At 43.3% G+C, this 21452-nt stretch overlaps 1 protein-coding gene across 39 annotated transcripts in view; it reads left to right on the top strand.

Annotated features, from left to right (window-relative positions):
- The window catches only part of LOC110503920 (synergin gamma), a 43635-nt gene continuing 22183 nt past the window's right edge, over positions 1 to 21452 (top strand). For 8 of the 39 annotated variants that reach the window (XM_090218558.1, XM_090218557.1, XM_090218555.1 and 5 more), the window contains exons 1-12: positions 1 to 129; positions 9281 to 9321; positions 11375 to 11511; positions 12148 to 12275; positions 12371 to 12476; positions 12628 to 12742; positions 13383 to 13766; positions 15128 to 15406; positions 16973 to 17038; positions 17212 to 17408; positions 18855 to 19121; positions 20937 to 21073. In XM_090218558.1, the coding sequence (XP_090074684.1) occupies positions 95 to 129; positions 9281 to 9321; positions 11375 to 11511; positions 12148 to 12275; positions 12371 to 12476; positions 12628 to 12742; positions 13383 to 13766; positions 15128 to 15406; positions 16973 to 17038; positions 17212 to 17408; positions 18855 to 19121; positions 20937 to 21073 (1892 nt within the window). In that variant the 5' untranslated portion in view covers positions 1 to 94. The remainder of the gene's footprint in view (positions 130 to 9280; positions 9322 to 11374; positions 11512 to 12147; positions 12276 to 12370; positions 12477 to 12627; positions 12743 to 13382; positions 13767 to 15127; positions 15407 to 16972; positions 17039 to 17211; positions 17409 to 18854; positions 19122 to 20936; positions 21074 to 21452) is intronic. The other 31 variants (XM_090218560.1, XM_090218559.1, XM_090218556.1 and 28 more) reach the window with 5 other exon arrangements.

Genomic DNA, 21452 nt, shown 5'->3' with positions numbered 1-21452 from the left:
CATCTTGTGGAGGAGAAACAACAGTGACCCGGAAGATCCGTCACACACGGTCACTGCCGACGACATCTTTCTGTCACAGACCAATGTTATCAAGATGGCGTTACGGCCAGGATCTGGGGGAGGTGGCAGGTACTTATTTTCTGTCTGTATAAATATTTAAGAAACGAGTCAATTATTTGTCTTACGATATTCTGCACTTGACAGCTGCGGTTTAAATTTACACACGGAATAGCGAGTGAAGAATGAGCGTTGCAATACGTTAGGCGAGGCAGGCTAGCCATACAGCTAATAATGCTAGATGCCTAAGTTAGCTAGATATCATAGGAATGCAGCTTTTTAGGGAAGTGCTAACGGTTAGATGTATTGTCACATCTTTGCTGTCTGTCGAATAATAATAACAAATAATGTGTTATAGTTTATATAAAGCGTATTTGCAGCACAGTATTGTAGTTAGCTAACTAGCCATCCAGCTAACGTTAGCGAGTAGCTAGATCAGCTGAGTTGTCAGATGTTGTTTGCTAGCTAACGCTAGTTGCTTGTGCGAACAGTCCAGGTATGGATTGGCAGGCTAAGAGGATTCGATACCTCAACACACTGTCATCTTTAGGTTGTTGGATTGAGCTGACTAGCTAGCGAGCTAACATAGCCCGAGCTAATAAGGACGGTAGCAACTAACGTTACGTCAGAGTATCCACACTGCACACATTCTCCCCAACCTCCTTCAATGGTGTTGGTGCTTTCAAGACAACTGGGAACTTGTAAAAAACTGAGGTCAAATCATGCTAATATCCCATAAGATGTTATCCCCTAATCATTCAAGCACTAAAGCAGCTAACCTGTGCTGCCATGGTGTATCTTCCTGGACTAAGCTGATGTCTGATCAGGTGTTGGATGACATCATGAAGCAAGCTGCCATGCCCTCATTCTTTCAGTGGCCAAATCTAGGCTTGATCATGATCTCAACACACATGCATATAACCTAGATCTCGTTTTTGCCCCCATGAAAGATAAATCCTCTCTGCTTAGACTAAAAATACTTTTGCTTTTCTGATCTTTGCTTCTGGTCTGATGTCATTATAATACAACTATTGTAGTTCAGTCAGTCAGATCTACCAGTCGTGTAGAACAATAGAACCGCTATAGGCCAACGGCCACTGACGTTTGATTTTGTAAATTAAACAAATTGGCCCAAAAGGAATGCAAGGTCCTGAGCCTTCCCTAACTTTTCCTAAATGTTTCTATTTTACATTGCTCATTTGTTAGGATTTTTAAATCACAAACAGAAAAGTATTTAGAGACTTTCCCCCCGTTTTATACCCCACCTATTTCCAACTTAACCCACGAGACAATGCGCTGTAGAACGTTGTTACCCAGCCAGGCGTTAATGAGTCTCACTGAATGAATGGTAATTGTGCACATTACTTCACAATTGAATTTAAATCAGCGTTGATGCTTATGTTTATAGCAAATCACTTGACCAGACTCCTTGCGGGTTGATATTATTTTCTTTTATATTTACTTTGTAAAAAATAAGCTGTTACAGGACTGTTTTATTTACTACAACTCTATTACTAATCAAATGTATTGTAAAGGAAACAAAAACATGCTACGTCGTTGCAGCTGGCCTTTAGAATAATGAAAAACATATCCTTGACTCTGAGTTGATGAGCAAAGGGAAGCAAACAATGCCAACCCACTGATTGAATGCCAAATGGATGAATGGGATATAATTGTGCAAATTACTTAACAATCAAATGTAAGTTTGGCCCAACTGAATGATGAGGCTGATTTAATTTAGAACAACAATAGTATAATGATGAGTTTGTGTTAGGCCTTTTTATCACCGTTAATAATTTGACCGCACGCCTTGCGGATTCATACCATTCTCTTTTACGTTTTACTTTGTTAAAACAAGCTGTCAACTGACTGTTTTATTTACTATAACTCTATTACTAATCACATTTATTGTACTGGAAATGAAAACATGCTACGTGTTGCATCAGGCCTTTAGAATAATGCAAAACATATAATTGACTATCCAAGTGGATGAGCAAGGGGAAACAAACGATGCCAGTCAGCCAGAAGCAAGGAAAGGAGGATCACTATCAAATCCTCCTTCAGAGTCACATGCAGGTAACATGTTTTGATGTCTATATCTACAGTGCCTTGCGAAAGTATTCGGCCCCCTTGAACTTTGGGACCTTTTGCCACATTTCAGGCTTCAAACATAAAGATATAAAACTGTATTTTTTTGTGAAGAATCAATAACAAGTGGGACACAATCATGAAGTGGAACGACATTTATTGGATATTTCAAACTTTTTTAACAAATCAAAAACTGAAAAATTGGGCGTGCAAAATTATTCAGCCCCCTTAAGTTAATACTTTGTAGCGCCACCTTTTGCTGTGATTACAGCTGTAAGTCGCTTGGGGTATGTCTCTATCAGTTTTGCACATCGAGAGACTGACATTTTTTCCCATTCCTCCTTGCAAAACAGCTCGAGCTCAGTGAGGTTGGATGGAGAGCATTTGTGAACAGCAGTTTTCAGTTCTTTCCACAGATTCTCGATTGGATTCAGGTCTGGACTTTGACTTGGCCATTCTAACACCTGGATATGTTTATTTTTGAACCATTCCATTGTAGATTTTGCTTTATGTTTTGGATCATTGTCTTGTTGGAAGACAAATCTCCGTCCCAGTCTCAGGTCTTTTGCAGACTCCATCAGGTTTTCTTCCAGAATGGTCCTGTATTTGGCTCCATCCATCTTCCCATCAATTTTAACCATCTTCCCTGTCCCTGCTGAAGAATAGCAGGCCCAAACCATGATGGCCCAAACCATGTTTGACAGTGGGGATGGTGTGTTCAGCTGTGTTGCTTTTACGCCAAACATAACGTTTTGCATTGTTGCCAAAAAGTTCAATTTTGGTTTCATCTGACCAGAGCACCTTCTTCCACATGTTTGGTGTGTCTCCCAGGTGGCTTGTGGCAAACTTTAAACAACACTTTTTATGGATATCTTTAAGAAATGGCTTTCTTCTTGCCACTCTTCCATAAAGGCCAGATTTGTGCAATATACGACTGATTGTTGTCCTATGGACAGAGTCTCCCACCTCAGCTGTAGATCTCTGCAGTTCATCCAGAGTGATCATGGGCCTCTTGGCTGCATCTCTGATCAGTCTTCTCCTTGTATGAGCTGAAAGTTTAGAGGGACGGCCAGGTCTTGGTAGATTTGCAGTGGTCTGATACTCCTTCCATTTCAATATTATCGCTTGCACAGTGCTCCTTGGGATGTTTAAAGCTTGGGAAATCTTTTTGTATCCAAATCCGGCTTTAAACTTCTTCACAACAGTATCTCGGACCTGCCTGGTGTGTTCCTTGTTCTTCATGATGCTCTCTGCGCTTTTGACGGACCTCTGAGACTATCACAGTGCAGGTGCATTTATACGGAGACTTGATTACACACAGGTGGATTGTATTTATCATCATTAGTCATTTAGGTCAACATTGGATCATTCAGAGATCCTCACTGAACTTCTGGAGAGAGTTTGCTGCACTGAAAGTAAAGGGGCTGAATAATTTTGCACGCCCAATTTTTCAGTTTTTGATTTGTTAAAAAAGTTTGAAATATCCAATAAATGTCGTTCCACTTCATGATTGTGTCCCACTTGTTGTTGATTCTTCACAAAAAAATACAGTTTTATATCTTTATGTTTGAAGCCTGAAATGTGGCAAAAGGTCGCAAAGTTCAAGGGGGCCGAATACTTTCGCAATGCACTGTATACTCACCTTTGTCAAATTACTCTCAATTCAAGAGATACAGCACTATTTACAAATTTGACTTTTTCCAAGAATATTTGCGCTGTCCATGCGTTCAGCACATGACCACTCGCATGGCAACATTGTTCTGGCTACTAAGCAAAGACTAGTAACATGTCAAATATTCTATTCTGTTTAATTTTATTTATTTATTTTTCTTATTTCCACAATGTTTCTTTTGACCTACCAAAACGAAAATTATAATGGAGTCCTTTGTGATGGACTTGAACTAGTGGTTTTTCGTTTTTTTCTTAGAGCCTAAAGTAACATAAACGAATGAAAATGCTATTATGTTCTTTTGAAATAATAGTTTTTTAGTTTTCTAATGTGACCTAAGACCTTTATGAACAACCACATTCTTATTCTTCCGATAGCATTATATGAAATGTATTTATTAGACTGTTAGAATATTAATATGTCGAAAATGTACTTTAGGCTAATGTTTTTTTGAATTGTTATATTTTTACATCAATATATTTCCACAAGTATTTATTAATGCAATTCATGCTTTACAATGGTTTATGCGCTGTTTATCAAGTCTAGGTGCTTATGTTTGCGCACCTTGTGGGTTGATGTGAATCTGATGATTATGCTAAAGAGGATGGCCGGCAACGTTCTCAACTTTCTCTAGTGGGTACTTATAGGCTGAAAGGCCAGGCGGTTATCGTGTTAAACCTGAGCTGCTGTAGTGAAATAAAGCCTTTGCTTTAAATCTCCTCTCAGTTTTTAGCGATTGATGTAGAGGTCTATGAGAAATGGTGAATATTTAGTAAAGTCTTCAGTCCTGCATGAGCCTGTTGATATTGGTGAAGCAGCAGCTCGTCCTACATTAGACTTGAAAAGGCTATCCTCATGACTTTTTCATCAGCAGCTTGGGCCTGAGCTGAGCGGTGTGAATAATGAATGTCTGCCTGCAACGTGCCTATGGACCCGACCAGCCAGGTGATACGGATACTGATGCTGGGGAAACCAAATAGCTTTAGATTAGGCTGGGCCTACAGATTAGATTGGCAAGAGTAGCCTATCTCATATATGGTCTCATTGAAAATAACAGGTGATGTTTGTCTCTGACTAACAAACGTTCTGGAGACATTTCTTGTCCTGGCATTGGTGTACTTTAAGACCATTGGTGGGGGTCAGATATAGGTGAAGTGCTGATTTAGAGTGCTGAGCAGCTGTACAAACTCCCAACTGAACTCATCTATATTGAAAGCTAAGATCTGTAGAGAATAATGTTTTTCTGGTTCTATTGGTATTATTCAGGCCTCTCCCCCTTCTCTATTAGTAAGCTGTCTACACCCAACGGGCTGGCTAGTGGTCTCAGATCAGCGAACGTGACCGGGGCTAGCTATGCATAGCTCTGCTGGGTGTGTGTGACTGTGTTAGTGTGTGGTGAAGGCTCTGCGATGTGGTGGACATACTACTTGATGACAATGTTACACACTGAACCAGGGACGGGGAGCAGGCAGGCAGGCGCTGTGCTGGCAACCTAGCCTGAAATTAATGAGAAACATCCTGATCCCAGGCTGTCAACAGTAGCCAGAGGCGTGAGTCTACTCTTCACGGGCCCTGCTGCCTGGCATAGCACTCTGAGGATGTGTCACAAATGGCACCCTATTACCTATGTAATGCACTACTTTTGACCAGAAAGTCTCACAACATGGGACTAGCACTCTGCTTTGGGCTCCCGAGTGGCGCAGCTGTCTAAGGCACTGCATCTCAGTGCTAGAGGCGTCACGACAGACTGGTTCCTGGTTCTAATCCAGTAACAACTGGCCGTGATTGGGAGTCCCATAGGGTGGCATACAATTGGCCTGTGTTTGGCTGGGGTAAGCTGTCATTGTAAATAAGATTTTGTTCTTAACTGACTTGCCTAGTTAAATAAATGTTAATTAACCTTTCTAGCGCTTGACAACATTCCGCTGAAAAGGCAGTGTGCGAAATTCAAAAATATGTTTTAGAAATATGTAACTTTCACACATTAACAAGTCCTATACAGCAAATGAAAGATAAACATCTTGTTAATCTACCCATCGCGTCCAATTTCAAAAATGCTTTACAGCTAAAGCACAACAAATGATTATGTTAGGTCAGAGGCAAGTCACAAAAACACACAGCCATTTTCCCAGCCAAAGATAGGAGTCACAAAAAGCAGAAATATAGATCAAATGAATCACTAGCCTTTGATGATCTTCATCAGATGACAGTCATAGGACATCATGTTACACAATACATGTATGTTTTGTTCGATAATGTGCATATTTATATCCAAAAATCTCTGTTTACATTGGCGTGTTATGTGCAGTAATGTTTTGATTCTAAAACATCCAGTGATTTTAGCAGAAATACTCATAATAAACATTGATAAAAGATACTAGTGTTATTCACAGAATTAAAGATAGACTTTTCCTTAATGCAACCGCTGTGTCAGATTTCAAAAAAACGTTATAATCTGAGAACGGCGCTCAGAACCCAAAACAGCCAGAGTAAAAGCCACCATTTTGGAATCAACAAAGTTAGAAACAACACCATAAATATTCACTTACCTTTGATGATCTTCATCAGAAGGCACTCCCAGGAATCCCAGTTCGACAATAAATGACTGATGTGTTCCATGAAGTTCCATTATTTATGTCCAAATAGCCACTTGTTGTTAGCGTGTTCAGCCCAGTAATCCATCTTCATGAGGCGCGAGCATTTCATCCAGACAAAAACTCAAAAAGTTCCACTACAGTCCTTTAGAAACATGTCAAACGATGTATGGAATCAATCGTTAGGATGTTTTTAACATAAAACATCAATAATGTTCCAACCGGAGAATTCCTGTCTTCAGAAAATGCACAGGAACACGAGGTAACTCTGTCAGGAGCGCGCGCCATGAGACCGAGGCACTATGCCAGACTCAAACAGGTCTCATGAGCCCCTCCTTTATAGTAGAATCCTCATTCAAATTTCAAAAGACAGTTGACATCATCCATATCTCAATGTGTACTTGGTAGGCAAAGCTTTGAAAGACTACAAACCTTAGATGTGTCACTTCCTGGTTGGATTTTTCTCAGGTTTTTGCCTGCCATATGAGTTCTGTTATACTCACAGACATCATTCAGACAGTTTTAGAAACTTTAGAGTGTTTTCTATCCAATACTAATAATAATATGCATATATTAGCATCTGGGACAGAGTAGGAGGCAGTTCACTCTGGGCACGCTATTCATCCAAAAGTGATGTGCTGCCCCCTATCCCAAAAAGGTTAAGTAAAACATCTAAATGAGGCCTATAGGGAGTTGCGATAGGAGAGCTGTACTGTAGCAACAGGTACTAGCTACAGTTTGGAGTTGTGTTGAGCTTGTGGGAAAAGCTCAGCTATGTGTAGCATTCATCTTCAGTTAAAGTGCTTTGATGGGTGAGACTGAGAAATTGTACTCGGATGAATTGCTCAAGACAGGGTTAAGTGTTATTTAATAGGTTCATAGTTAAGTATCATATTAAAGCCGAGCTGTTTAATCAGTCTTTGGGAGGGTACATGACTGGTGCTGGTGCTTCCAGACTTTCAGTATGCACTTTATTTATTCATTATGTCCAAAATGCCAAAAGAGTGAAAGACTTGCAGAAGTATGGTTTACATTAGGTTGCAGTGCAGTCAGTGCACATTGCAGTAGATGGATGCATTACATCATTTAAGGCTCATATGAGGAGTTCATTGATGTTAAAAGATCAGTACTTTTGTTTAAATTCGTTACCAGAGTGAAAAGGAGAAAGCACGTTAGGTCTAATGATACACATGGATCTGGTAGGCTAGTTACTGTGGTAGAAGCACCTTTATGCATGTGACACGGCCCAAGCCTTATATTAGCCCAACAATGTTGGTTGTATCAATGAACACAGGCCTTGTACAATGCAATGGCCTATACAGAGCCCACAGCTGGTATCACTGGCACTGCTGATCTCATTCTGGGTTAATCTGCACTGTTGTTCCAGGGGGTTTCATTTGCTGTGGTTGCGTAGCATAGCACTGCTATGAAAGCTCTGTAAAGCTACAGGCTAAATCTGAGGGAGAACAGATGTGAGCCAGAATGTCTCACTCCACATCAAGCCCAGGTTATGGGAAAGGATCCTGGTATTGTTAATGCATTGTATTATTCAATTTGTAAACAAAGGAATACTGTTTTCTTTTCAAATTATAATTATATGATTCTGGCATCCTAAAATAGAAAAACATAGTTTTTTGTCTCGTATGGCATTTTGGTACCTCTGGGAAAGGATTATTTTGACAAGATGGATAAAAAACAGCTTGCAAGTGCTATCTGGATGGATTGATGGATTTGCCTGAAATGGCAGTTGTAAAGTGAAGCTCTAAGGTCCAGTGTACTGCTCTGTAGGATGGACTTCTAGTGGGCTTACCTGGGTATTAGTAGTCTCTCTGGATGTTCAGGTGTTATGATGGGCAGCAGGTAGACTAAAGCTGACTGCTTGCATCCTCATCCATCTCTTTTCTCCTCCAGCATCAGTAGGACCATAGAGCTAGTGAGAGGAGGAGTCAGACAAGAAGCAGACTGCATCAAAGTTCCAAGCTGGCCTTGTTGACTCGTTATCCCTCTCTCTTACCTAGTTCTCTGACACGGTCTGTTCTTAGAATCTAGTCTGTCTTTTGTGTTTCTATAGATAAATACGTTTCTATAGATTCCTGCTCTTGTCTCCATTTCCCTGCCGTGTCCCGATCTAGACAGATTCTCCATCAATTACGGCACATGAAACGACCACTGACGTGCATTCCCTTAAAATCTTTGTCTAGCTGTTATTACTTTACCACTATGGGAAATGACAGAGCATGGATATGCTTGGAGAAGCATTCCAGAACGACTGTTTTCAGAGGAGCTCATTCCCTGATCGATAAATGTTCTTCCGAGCAACAGCAAAGGGTTATTGGATAGATTTTTCTTCCTGCCTGTCAGGTTTAGTGTTCGCGGTCAATGCAATATTTATTCATGCATTCCCTGGAAAGCAGTGAGCTAGAACAATAAGGGCCACACTGGATTCAAGTCCAGGCTGCCTAACCGAACAGAAAAGTGTCCAAAATATAAAGACGGAACAGAAAAAGGGAGGCTAGGTATTGCCACATCACCATACAGCATGTTTATTGTTTTACTTTCTCTCCATGCCATTGTAAGGAAATCATATCCAATCTCCAGTTTTGCTAATTCTTTGTGATGTGAATGATGACTCCTTTGTTAAAATGATAGCTATTGTGTCACATTGTTTAAAGTCTGACAAATTATTGGTGTGAACTGATAATGATCCATTTGCTGAATGGTTTTTGATGACTAGTCCAATCTTTCCTACTTTTATGCGATAGCCTATTGTGAGAGAGTTGAATGATTTCAGGCTAAATGTTCTCCATTAGTCTTCCCTTTAGGCTAGTCTCTAGCTGTGTTATTGACCTGTGTTTTTCCTTCCCTCCTGCAGTTTTATTTATCCTGTTGGAGGGGGCCTGGGACCGCCACAAGGTGAGTCATCCTGCACGCTACGTCCCACATGGCACCCTATTCCCTATTTAGTGCAGTACTTTTGACCAGTAGTGCACTATATAGGGAATAGTGTGCCATTTGTGACGCGCCCTGTCAGTCAGCGCTACTTTTCCAAATCTCCCCGGGCACTTCACTCTCTTATGTGCCCTGGTTTCTTGAGACGTTTTTGGATTCAGTAAATAGGCCTAATCAATAACTCATAATGATGTTCATCAGAGTAAAGTCAGTTCAGAGGTGCAGTCTGCGCTATCAACAACATCAGTCAAATACAATACATAGGACTTAAACCTAGGGCCTATCTGTTTGTAATAGTTTATTAGGTAATTGGGATATTTGATCATCTCACATTGTGATAGTAAGCTCTGGAATTGACCTTGATGACTTAACAATACTAAGCGTTGGTCATTACCCATGACAACTCTCTGGTATTATGTAGCTTATGTTGTAGCTGTGTTATGTATAGGGTGTTTGTTGAGTTTACAATGACACTCTTCATAAACAAACTAGGGCTGGGCAATTCACAAGATATATCTTGATTTACAAAATCATTTTTGTCTCTAAGTAAGCATTGTTGTACAATTTAAAGGTAAAATACACTGCATTTAAAACAGTCAGCAATACTCTAATGAATTCAGGACTAAATATAATCCTTCCACAAGCATAAGACCCTCTAATAATTACATTTATTTGATTTAAATAGTTTAACTTGCTTTTTGTTGCAATAATCACTTTTCTGGCTTTCATGTCTGTCTATGAAAATGCAATTTTTGGTTACAAATTTAACTAGAATATACACAATGCGTATTGACCAATAATGACTGACTTCTTGTAGCAGGTATTAGCCTATAGAGAATGAACACAGGTCTCATCAACAACCTCTCAAGCCCTCGTGCTAGTGATGAGCCAGCTAATCTTTATATTTCAAGTTTAGCCAACTTGAATCTATTTGCTAGCTAACAAAGTTGAACAGTGGAATTGTTATGAACTCACCCTTCTGTCTGTCTCCAACTGTTTGAACAGCATGCTAGCCTTTCCACTTTGTTCTGATGTTGAAATCAACTGGTCTACCTTATTTCTGTGTTATGCTTATTGCACATCTATAAAACACAGACTAGACAGATAGTATAACAGTCGTTGGCTAAAATGCTGCTAGCGGTACGTGGTTCCAATGCCGCGTTGCGACAACCTGAGCATTCATTTTCCAGAATCAATTTTCATTGATCATCTCGTTTTAGTAGTGTCTGCTCATTGCACAATTTGAGTAGTTGAGACATAAAAAGCATATAATTTGAAAAGCTATACAGATCTCTGGTGTAAATGGGGAAGGTGCACACAGCACAGAGGAGTGAAAGAGAGGAGACTAAAAATACAACATGAGAACAAGCTTATAAACACGAAAAATCATAGAACCTCTTCTTGCGATACAGGCATTTGGAATATCGTGCAAAAACATAAAACGCACGCACACACACACACACACACACACACACACACACACACACACTTGTGTCAGTGGCTGTGTTAGGGGTCCTTAGATGTTTCAGCAAATACGCATCAGAATGCATGCAGCACTTTGTTTGGATGATCCATAACCCATTATTCAGCCTGGTTGGGGCGTTATATGGTAAATCATGTGGAGGCTCCAGGAGGACTGTCAGCCAGAGCATCTGTGCAAACAAACACACTCTCTCTAGTTCTATTCCCTAATACTCCTCTGTTTTGCTCTGAGCTGTTACAGCACTCCACTCACACAGGCAAAACAGATTGGGTTGTTGCTGAGCTTCTGTTTACTCTTCCCTGTCCAGGAAATGTGTTTGCAATAATAATTCACTGCACAATGTACATCTAGTCTATGTCCAATAACACACTCCATTCCAGTTGGGCCAACTCTACTTATATTGTCCTCCTTGACAGTACATGTTCACGCTTTAGTTACTACATGTCATCTTTATGGTTTGCAACAGACCTTTGTCAGTGTAGCCTTTTGTAGTGCTTGTGGTTGACTGTACATGTGTGGTGTGTTTTCATCCAGGCATGATGCCCATACAGCAGCAACAACAACAGCAGGGTTTCCCTGGTATGGTCCAAGTCCAAATGCAGCCCAACATGCAAGGGATGATGGGAATGAACTTCGGAGTCCAGATGCCTCCTGGTGCCATGCCTATGCAGGTGTGTTGTGTGTGCGTGCACGGGTGTGTGTATTTGAATGCAATGGCCACAACATATTCCTTTCATTACCCTAGAGTGAAAGGTATTCTGTTTTACATTGCTGTCTCTTTGGTCCTCTGAGGTATTAAATAAGCCAAAAGAAGAAGAAGGGCAAGACAATCTCTCCTGTAATGCTGCTCTTTATAAGAGAGCAGACTGCCTCAAGCTACCGCTCTCATTCAGGCTAGACATTTAGAAGAAGGAGCACTTTGCAGGGCATTGCCTCATCCTCACCAAATCCTCTGCCTTTATCTCTCTTTCATTCAGGCTAAACATTTAGAAGAAGGAGCACTTTGCAGGGCATTGCCTCATCCTCACCAAATCCCCTGCCTTTATTTCTGTCTCTTTGCTCTTTCTTTTATCAAATGACAACTTTTCCTCCATTCACTGCTGAAATGTTAGGACCTCTGTGTTGCATATTGTTAATAGCACACATTATTTCCAGTCTAATCGTGCTTATGTAGTGATTTCTGTGTTAAAACAACTTAGAAAGGCATTGGTTTCCTGACATTGCACTGTGATAATAATGCATGAAAGGAATGCTATGAATGCTAACGAGACCTCCGCTTTGTGTGCGTGCGTGTGTGTTCTGTGCAGGGTGGGATGGCCATGGGGATGCAGGCCCCTGGGATGCAGTTCATGGGCCAGCCGCAGTTCATGGGCATGAGGGGTCCCGGGCCCCAGTACACTGCCGACATGCAAAAACAGATGGCTGAGGAACACCAGTAAGAGTCTCTCTTTCTCTCTACATGTTGTTCTGTCTGTCTATGTGGTCAGTGTGTGTGTTAGCTGTATGCTCTCTGTGTGTTATGTTGTGTAGGAAGCGTCTGGAGCAGCAGCAGCGGATGCTGGAGGAGGACAGGAAGAGGAGGCAGTTTGAGGAGCAGAAACAGAAGCTGAGGCTGCTGAGCAGCGTCAAACCCAAGGTGAGCCACATCATCATCATGCCTGGCTGCTGCCTCAGTCCTGCCTAGTTCCCACAGTGTGATAAAGACACATGGGGCGCAATTTAGGATGCTTCAATGCTGTCATTCTAGATACACTCCCCTCCTGAGCCCTGCTTTTTCCCATCCACAGGGACAGATGGGGGCGAGTCGGGACGACGCGCTGGAGGCCATCAAAGGCAACCTGGACGGGTTCAGCAGAGACGCTAAGATGCACCCCACGCCATCCTCACACCCCAAGAAGCCAGGTACACCCATCAGTACAGTCATTGTCCTTCACTCTGTGTTTCCTCCGTATCTGTCTTCCAGGAGTCAGGACACAGCTCCACTCCCCTGCTGCCTGACTGAACAGCCTCCCCCGAGATTGATAAGGCTGCCTCTGGGGTGTAGGCAGACAGACAGACAGACGAGACAGGCAGACAGACAAACAGGCTGGCTATCAACCTATGTGACAGCAGCTGTTGCAAAGGACAGAGCAGCTTGTATCTGCCTCTGTGTCTCACAAAGATTCTAGCATACTAAGAGAGCAACATAATCTTCTGTTTCTCTGTCACGTTTCACTTTGTTTTAGATCTTCAACTTGACCTACTGTGTGTCTCACTGTCCTTATCTTGTGCATTACAAAAATATGTCTTTTAGCAAACATCAAACTAACCACCGTATTTATTTAGTATTAATTGATCTGACATCCTTAGTTCATATTAACTATGGACATTATCATATTTATTCATTCATATGATGAACATATTCAACAGTAATTTGCTTAAGAATCCATGGTACGTTTTCTGATCCTGCACCAAATAGCCTTTATGTGTCACTGCTATAGCACTGTGCACTGTGTCCACCTCCCGTCATCGTAGCCTGTGTTGTCTTCCTCCATTTTTACAGACTCATCGCCATCCCACTCTTCTGTCACCTCTCACTCCCCCCCCCCTGCTTTTGATGATGACAAGTTTAGTGACTTTATGCAGGGGCCCGTAGATGCCTCTTCCTCCTTCCCTTCCTCCTCCTCCCAGGTCCATCCCCAGTCTTTAGACCCAGTTCGTAGTCAGAGAACCTCCTCCCCCCCCTCCTTCCAGGTCCATCCCCAGTCTTTAGACCCAGGTCCTGGTCAGAGATCCTCCTTCCCCCCCTCCTCCCAGGCCCATCCCCAGTCTTTAGACCCAGGTCCTGGTCAGAGATCCTTCTCCCAGTCCCTCCCTGCCTCTGTGTCCATTCCTACTGCCACCCAACACTCTACTGGAAACTCCAGCTCTCAATCTGCATTTCAAGGTAACAGTTTTTTTGTTTGCATCAACCTCATAAGTCAGTGTTCATAATCAACCAATAACACAGTTTGGAAGTTATCACCAGTGCTGCTGATGCGACGATAGGCCGTACCGCATCGTGGTGTTGAAAACCCTCTAGCGTCAGACTCGGCTTGTAGTCAGTTTACTGTGTGTAAGCATACAGACGGTACGACAGATGGTCAGATTACTTAAGCCTTTAAGTTAATGCACAATAGAAAGTAAACCATGTGAGTGCCGTACCCAACAACCAGTTCTGTGTTACTGACATTTAGTAAAATACTCCCAGTGGCTCATGTATTTGTACCATCCAGTATGGGCTGGGACTGTTAGTGCTCACTCTGGCTGGCAGATGCCCTGATAAGCCAGTGAGGAAGAGATGGAAGACTCTGACAGACAGTAAACACACCAGGAGGACAGGAGACTTAGGCAGCATCCCAAATGGCACCCTATTCCCTAGTGGAATAGGCAGCGGAAGAGGGTTCTCTTTGAGATGCAGCCGGGCTCTTTGTGTCCCCTGCCTTGTAATCTCCTCGATCATTCCCTGTGTTCTCTGTACGGAGAAGGCCTACAGAGGACACATGCCAGCTGAGAGCTGGTACGCACACGTCTGTCTCCAATCCTTTAAGGAGTTAATGACCTACTTGTCTCCCATCTATAATAAGCCAATTAGGTGGTAGATACATACTGTAGCAAAAAAATGGTCAAACATACGGCCGGATCCGGCCCGCAAGGGGTCCAATCCGGCCTGCAGGTGGTTATTATAAAACATATTTTAAAATGACTGAAACCAAATTGAAACACTGTAGAAATGATAATGAACCTACATTCATACAGTTTCTTGTCTGTGTCCTGCTCGCTAATAATCACTAAAAATGAAAGCTAGACTGTCAGAGAGCATCGAAAATTCAAAAAACGATGGATAGAGGACTATTTTTTGCAAATTATAACACATTTTCAGTGCGGCCCTGTGGACCTCGCTGAAGACCGAATGCGGGCCCCCGGGGCAAATTGAATTTGACTCCCCTACTCTAGCTCTTTGATATGCTGCTAGTGCCATCGACCTAGAAACTGATAGGCTAGCCTATCTGTAGCATTCAGTAAGCGGCCAGAAGCTCCACCTAGGTGCAAAGTTGAACATATTTGTCATGTAATGTGTGAAGCTGCTGATGCACTACAGTTCTACACTCTTACAGTGTCCCTGAGTTTAAATTTGCACACTGAATGACAGCTGTAAAGCAATGATGGTCAGTTTCTGTGAAATCTAAATTCAATATAACTAAGAAACAGGCAGTATGAATGGTTGGGATATCAAGCAGCTATGTTCCTCCTCACCCACCTCTCTAGGCCCGTCCCTGGAAGAGAAACTGTTATCCTCGTGTGATTTAACGGCTCAAAAGAAGGCCCAGGTTAGCTTTAAGTCCCAGAGGACCCTGGCCCCTTACAGAGCTACAGTCTCGGCCCAGTTTCACTCCAGCACCAAGGCCCGGAACTGGGCTGAGGCTCCTGGGGACCTGAGTTCTGCCTTCACTATAGAAACACCACAACCAGAGGCACCAGCACAGGGGCCCACAGCCCCCTCACCGCAAGCCGACACCCGTCCTCCCCAAACCAGTAGTGACGGTGGTGAGAAAATAAACCATTTCTTAACAGTCTCTCTCTCTGCCTTCGTTCACTGCAGTATTAACACAGTCAACGCAGAGCATGGGGCCTATCTATTTTTTCACTCTCCACTCAAGCTGGCCGAATGCCGAATGCCCCCGATTCCTCTCTTATTTTTCAGCAAACACTTCAACGTTGACTGATAAGACTTCAGAAAATGTGATTTTACTGTTTCTAACCCCGTTACTTCTCTTGATTTTTCAATCTGTAATGGAAATCCTACTAACCACCTCTGGGCTCACAGATTGGTTTGGCAAAGCCTAAACGCTTTTGATGTAATTGATCCTGTTTTGTATGAGTCACTCATAAGGACTAGAGTGTCCCATCTCTGCCTCCTTGGGTAACTGCTTCGGGACTCCTATATAGCTGAGGAATCGTTCTGCTGGGTCTCTTCTCCATCCAGATCTCATTAGGCCTGTCTCACGCTAGCCTGCACAATGTGGAGATCCCCTGGAGGAATACCTGCCTGCTGACTAAATAATTCTCTGTCTGTTCTTCTACTGGGGATCACTTTCCTGCAGACGAACCTCTCTCGCTCTGGCTGTGTCCCAAATGGCCCCCCATTTTCTATATAGTGTACTACTTTTGACCATAGGGCCCTGTAGGTAATGGGTGTCATTTGATGCAGTCATAGAGAGACTGGCGCATGCTGCTGACTGTTTAGGTTTAACACGGATGAGATGCTACGCTTGGATTGACCCGTTCCTACTGGGGTCCCCTGGGTTTAGACCTGGGGCCTCATTCTTATTCTGCATGCCACTCTGCTACTCTGCTGCTGTCTATTTGGTTTCGTTTGTTGGTCTTTTTCCTCAGTCGCTTGCTGTCTGTCATCCAAGACAATGTAGAGGCTCCTCATCAGAGACTGGGTGAACTGTGATAGAGTTATTTAAGTGTCTGAGATGATTGAGCTGGTCTGATGAGGGGATGATGTAGCCAAGTAGCTGCTTGAGTCAACATTTGTCATTTCGACGTACTAGTCTAATGCATCCATTAAGGCATCTTCCTCTCTGAATGCACCTTATTCAGTGTGTTTTAGGAGCTGCTTTTACACCTGCTGAATCAGTAACTCCACCTTAGTACATTCATGAAAAAATGACCTCATGATTACACAGAATATTTAGATCAATGTCACTATGAATTAAAGAGAGAGGCTCATTTATTTGTTTGAAAACCCAAATCCAACCTTCTCTTCCCCCTCAGGAGCTGTCGGAGTAGTTGGTTCTGGTACAAGGACACATGAATAGTTGTATGAAGCTTAGGGTGTGGAATCCCAAATGGCACCCTATTCCCGTTATAGTGCACTCCTTTTGACCAGATCCATATGGGTTAAAGGTAGTGCATCAGAGTGCCATTTTGGATGTGTCCTTAGTGAATCAGTGCAGTGCAGCATTACATTTCCACTCAGATCTCCAGAAGGTGGAGAATAGTATACAGGCAGGCTCTGGTCTGGTGAGATGCAGAGCAGGTAGTACACCCAGCCCTAAGTCTCTACTTCAGCTCCTAACCTAACTGTCCCTGTGTTGCTGACAGCAGGTGTTGGTGGGTACCCTCAGCCCATGGTACCAGGCTGGCTCTACAACGACAGCCTCATCCCAGGTAAACACCTACATTTTGGAACAGGTTTCTGCCAATGATGCATTATGTCTATGGTGTCTACTCAGATCCTGTCCAACGCCTTCTCCATTGAGTCAGAGAAAACTTCCTAGTTCTACCCAGTCTTTCTGTAATATGATTGACCTGTTGCTATGCCTTCTCTTTCTCCCTTCCAGAGATGTTCAAAAAGGTCCTGCAGTTCACCATGACTCCGGGGGGCATCGACACAGCCAAGCTCTACCCCATCCTGATGTCCTCAGGCCTGCCCAGGGAAGCACTGGGCCAGATCTGGGCCTCAGCCAATCGCACCACACCTGGCATGCTGACCAAGGAGGAGCTCTACACAGTCCTGGCTCTGATTGGTGTGGCACAGGTAGGCATTTGCATCACCTTACATTTTTTAAAGGGTCAGAGTTATTAACAACAGAAAGATTTGAGGATCTGTTCTGTCATTGGGGACACAAAGTCATCCTTCACCGTCACTGTGATCTTTTCTTCACGTGAAGGACAGTCCCTAATATTATGTTTCATAGCACCTTACCCACCTTCTGTAGTTAGGCCTACTGCATATGTGTGCAGTTGATCTTCTAAGAACCGTCTTACAGTCAGTCACCCCAGACATGTGAAAGGGAGACTGATAGTGAGTGACTGTGCTGAATCTCAGCTCTGGGCCCTGGGAGGGTGGTGGTGGTGGTATGACTGAGCTCAGGCAGCCAGGTGAAAGTGACTGAGTCTCTTCTCAGCCTAGTGTGACAGCAGACCTCTTATCTCCCTCGGCCCGGCCCGGCCCTGTCGCTCACCAGCACCCCTGAGAGACTGACAATCCTCTGCACTGCACAACTCACTCTGCACGCCACCGCCACCTGCCACAGCGAGAATAATATCACTTATTCTGTTATGTACGAGTCTTGAGGGAGCGCCGGCATGAGTTGCATCCTTTGTACAATGATGAAAAAGATTGGGAAGCCGCCGCCATTGATGGCTGTTAAAATGGAACTTGACTAATGAATGATTTATTTCAGAAAAACATCTGTCTGGCTCCTGCTGGATGGAATGCAATTATAATAGATGATTGGGTTGGATGAAAGGAAAAGCACAATTTTCCAGTGTCACTGCTTTAAAATGATGATGCACTTACAGACAGCACTGCCTATTCACTATATGATGACGGGTGTCTTTGCAAAGTTAATGCCCCTGTCTATGTAACTTTCTAAAAGTCTAACATGTAAAAATCGACATTAACGCATCAAGCAGTTACTGTGACTTTCAGTGATGTCACGCTAAAAGTCCATCATTCAGGGCCTCCCGAGTGGTGCAGCGGTCTAAGGCACTACATTGCAGAGTTAGAGGCGTCACTACAGACCCGGGTTCAATCCCGGGCTGTATCACAACCGTCCGTGATCGAGAGTCCCATACGGCGGCGCACAATTGGCCCAGCGTCGTCCGAGTTAGGGGAGGGTTTGGCTGGGGAGGTTTTACTTGGTTCATCACACTCTAGCGACTCCTTGTGGCGGGCCGGGCGCCTGCAGGCTGACCTCAGTCGTCAGTTGAATGGTGTTTCCTCCGAAACATTGGTGTGGCTGGCTTCCGGGTTAAGCGGGCGGGTGTTAAGCAGCGCAGTTTGGTGGACCATGTTTCAGAGGACTCATGACTCAACTTTTGCCTCCCGATCTCGTTGGGGAGTTGTAGCGATGAGATAAGATCGAAATTTGGGAGTAAAACGGGGCATAAATACCATTTAAAATAAATATATCATCATTCAGGAGACGCAGCCTTATCTGAACCTGACCACTGATCCCTGTTCATCCCTCCCCTGCAGAGTGGTCTTCCAGCCATGAATGTGGAGATCCTGAGCCAGTTTCCCTCTCCCCCGGTGCCCAACCTACCTGCCCTGGCCATGGCTATGGCCACTGTCATGCCCCAGCAGCACCAACACCAGCAGCCCATGATGACTCAGCCCCCTGTCCCCGTGTCCATGGCCATGCCTACCCCAGCACCAGCAGTCATGGGCAGGGCTCCTCCTGGAGCTCCTCTACCCTCTGCCCAACTTCCCACCAACTTCATCACCAACTTCCCACATTTGCAGGTATCACATCCAGCCAATGAGCCAACCAAGCTTCTCCATAGTACAGTGCCTTGCGAAAGTATTCGGCCCCCTTGAACTTTGCGTCCTTTTGCCACATTTCAGGCTTCAAACATAAAGATATAAAACTGTATTTTTTTGTGAAGAATCAACAACAAGTGGCACACAATCATGAAGTGGAACGACATTTATTGGATATTTCAAACTTTTTTAACAAATCAAAAACTGAAAAATTGGGCGTGCAAAATTATTCAGCCCCCTTAAGTTAATACTTTGTAGCGCCACCTTTTGCTGCGATTACAGCTGTAAGTCGCTTGGGGTATGTCTCTATCAGTTTTGCACATTGAGAGACTGAAAATTTTTCCCATTCCTCCTTGCAAAACAGCTCGAGCTTAGTGAGGTTGGATGGAGAGCATTTGTGAACAGCAGTTTTCAGTTCTTTCCACAGATTCTTGATTGGATTCAGGTCTGGACTTTGACTTGGCCATTCTAACACCTGGATATGTTTATTTTTGAACCATTCCATTGTAGATTTTGCTTTATGTTTTGGATCATTGTCTTGTTGGAAGACAAATCTCCGTCCCAGTCTCAGGTCTTTTGCAGACTCCATCAGGTTTTCTTCCAGAATGGTCCTGTATTTGGCTCCATCCATCTTCCCATCAATTTTAACCATCTTCCCTGTCCCTGCTGAAGAAAAGCAGGCCCAAACCATGATGCTGCCACCACCATGTTTGACAGTGGGGATGGTATGTTCAGGGTGATGAGCTGTGTTGCTTTTACGCCAAACATAACGTTTTGCATTGTTGCCAAAAAGTTCAATTTTGGTTTCATCTGACCAGAGCACCTTCTTCCACATGTTTGGTGTGTCTCCCAGGTGGCTTGTGGCAAACTTTAAACGACACTTTTTATGGATATCTTTAAGAAATGGCTTTCTTCTTGCCACTCTTCCATAAAGGCCAGATTTGTGCAATATACGACTGATTGTTGTCCTATGGACAGAGTCTCCCACCTCAGCTGTAGATCTCTGCAGTTCATCCAGAGTGATCATGGGCCTCTTGGCTGCATCTCTGATCAGTCTTCTCCTTGTATGAGCTGAAAGTTTAGAGGGACGGCCAGGTCTTGGTAGATTTGCAGTGGTCTGATACTCCTTCCATTTCAATATTATCGCTTGCACAGTGCTCCTTGGGATGTTTAAAGCTTGGGAAATCTTTTTGTATCCAAATCCGGCTTTAAACTTCTTCACAACAGTATCTCGGACCTGCCTGGTGTGTTCCTTGTTCTTCATGATGCTCTCTGCGCTTTTAACGGATCTCTGAGACTATCACAGTGCAGGTGCATTTATACGGAGACTTGATTACACACAGGTGGATTGTATTTATCATCATTAGTCATTTAAGTCAACATTGGATCATTCAGAGATCCTCACTGAACTTCTGGAGAGAGTTTGCTGCACTGAAAGTAAAGGGGCTGAATAATTTTGCACGCCCAATTTTTCAGTTTTTGATTTGTTAAAAAAGTTTGAAATATCCAATAAATGTCGTTCCACTTCATGATTGTGTCCCACTTGTTGTTAATTCTTCACAAAAAAATACAGTTTTATATCTTTATGTTTGATGCCTGAAATGTGGCAAAAGGTCGCAAAGTTCAAGGGGGCCGAATACTTTCGCAAGGCACTGTATATACAGATACATGTGGTTTAATTTCACATTATGTATAATTATAGAATTTATGCCATTTAGTAGACGCTTTTATCCAAAGTGTGTTCATTCATTCTGTGTTTACTCACTCATGTGTCCATCGTCTTGGTGGTGTGTTTAGGGGAAAGCAGACGATGATGACTTCCAGGACTTCCAGGAGGCCCCCAGGGCAGGAGGAGGGGACCAGTCCTTCACTGAATTCCAGGGGGAGTCAGGGCAAACCTTCCCCACCAACACACCTTCTCTGCACCAGAACAGGTACGGTACAGACAGTGTTTGATATTACTTTAAATAAGATGATGCGTTCTGTATGGAAGTAAAGCTGAATGCTACATCTTATACAGGTATTGTGGGTAACAAGTACATGGTCTCTTAGTTGCTTGTAATAGTCTCTCCAGCATTACAATTGCATCTCACCATCTCTTAATGATTTTCTTTATATTACTTTTCAAACCCTGTGTGGGGAGTGTCCCTCAGGAAGAGGCAGCCCAAAGCCAGTTATCTTACAAGACAAAGAACAAAGAGAATGTGGAAATAAAGGTTCTCACGTCTGAATGGCATGGTGGCATAGTCCTTTACAATCCCCTTCCTCTCTCCCCAAAAACAAAATTGTTTCCTCCTGCGTATCTCCCCACCA

This window comes from Oncorhynchus mykiss, chromosome 24 (genome assembly GCF_057628025.1).
Source record: "Oncorhynchus mykiss isolate SJ-2025 chromosome 24, ASM5762802v1, whole genome shotgun sequence".
Classification (NCBI taxonomy): domain Eukaryota; kingdom Metazoa; phylum Chordata; class Actinopteri; order Salmoniformes; family Salmonidae; genus Oncorhynchus; species Oncorhynchus mykiss.
The sequence above is the reverse complement of the archived record's forward strand: the minus strand, read 5'-3'. Positions and strand labels throughout refer to the sequence as shown.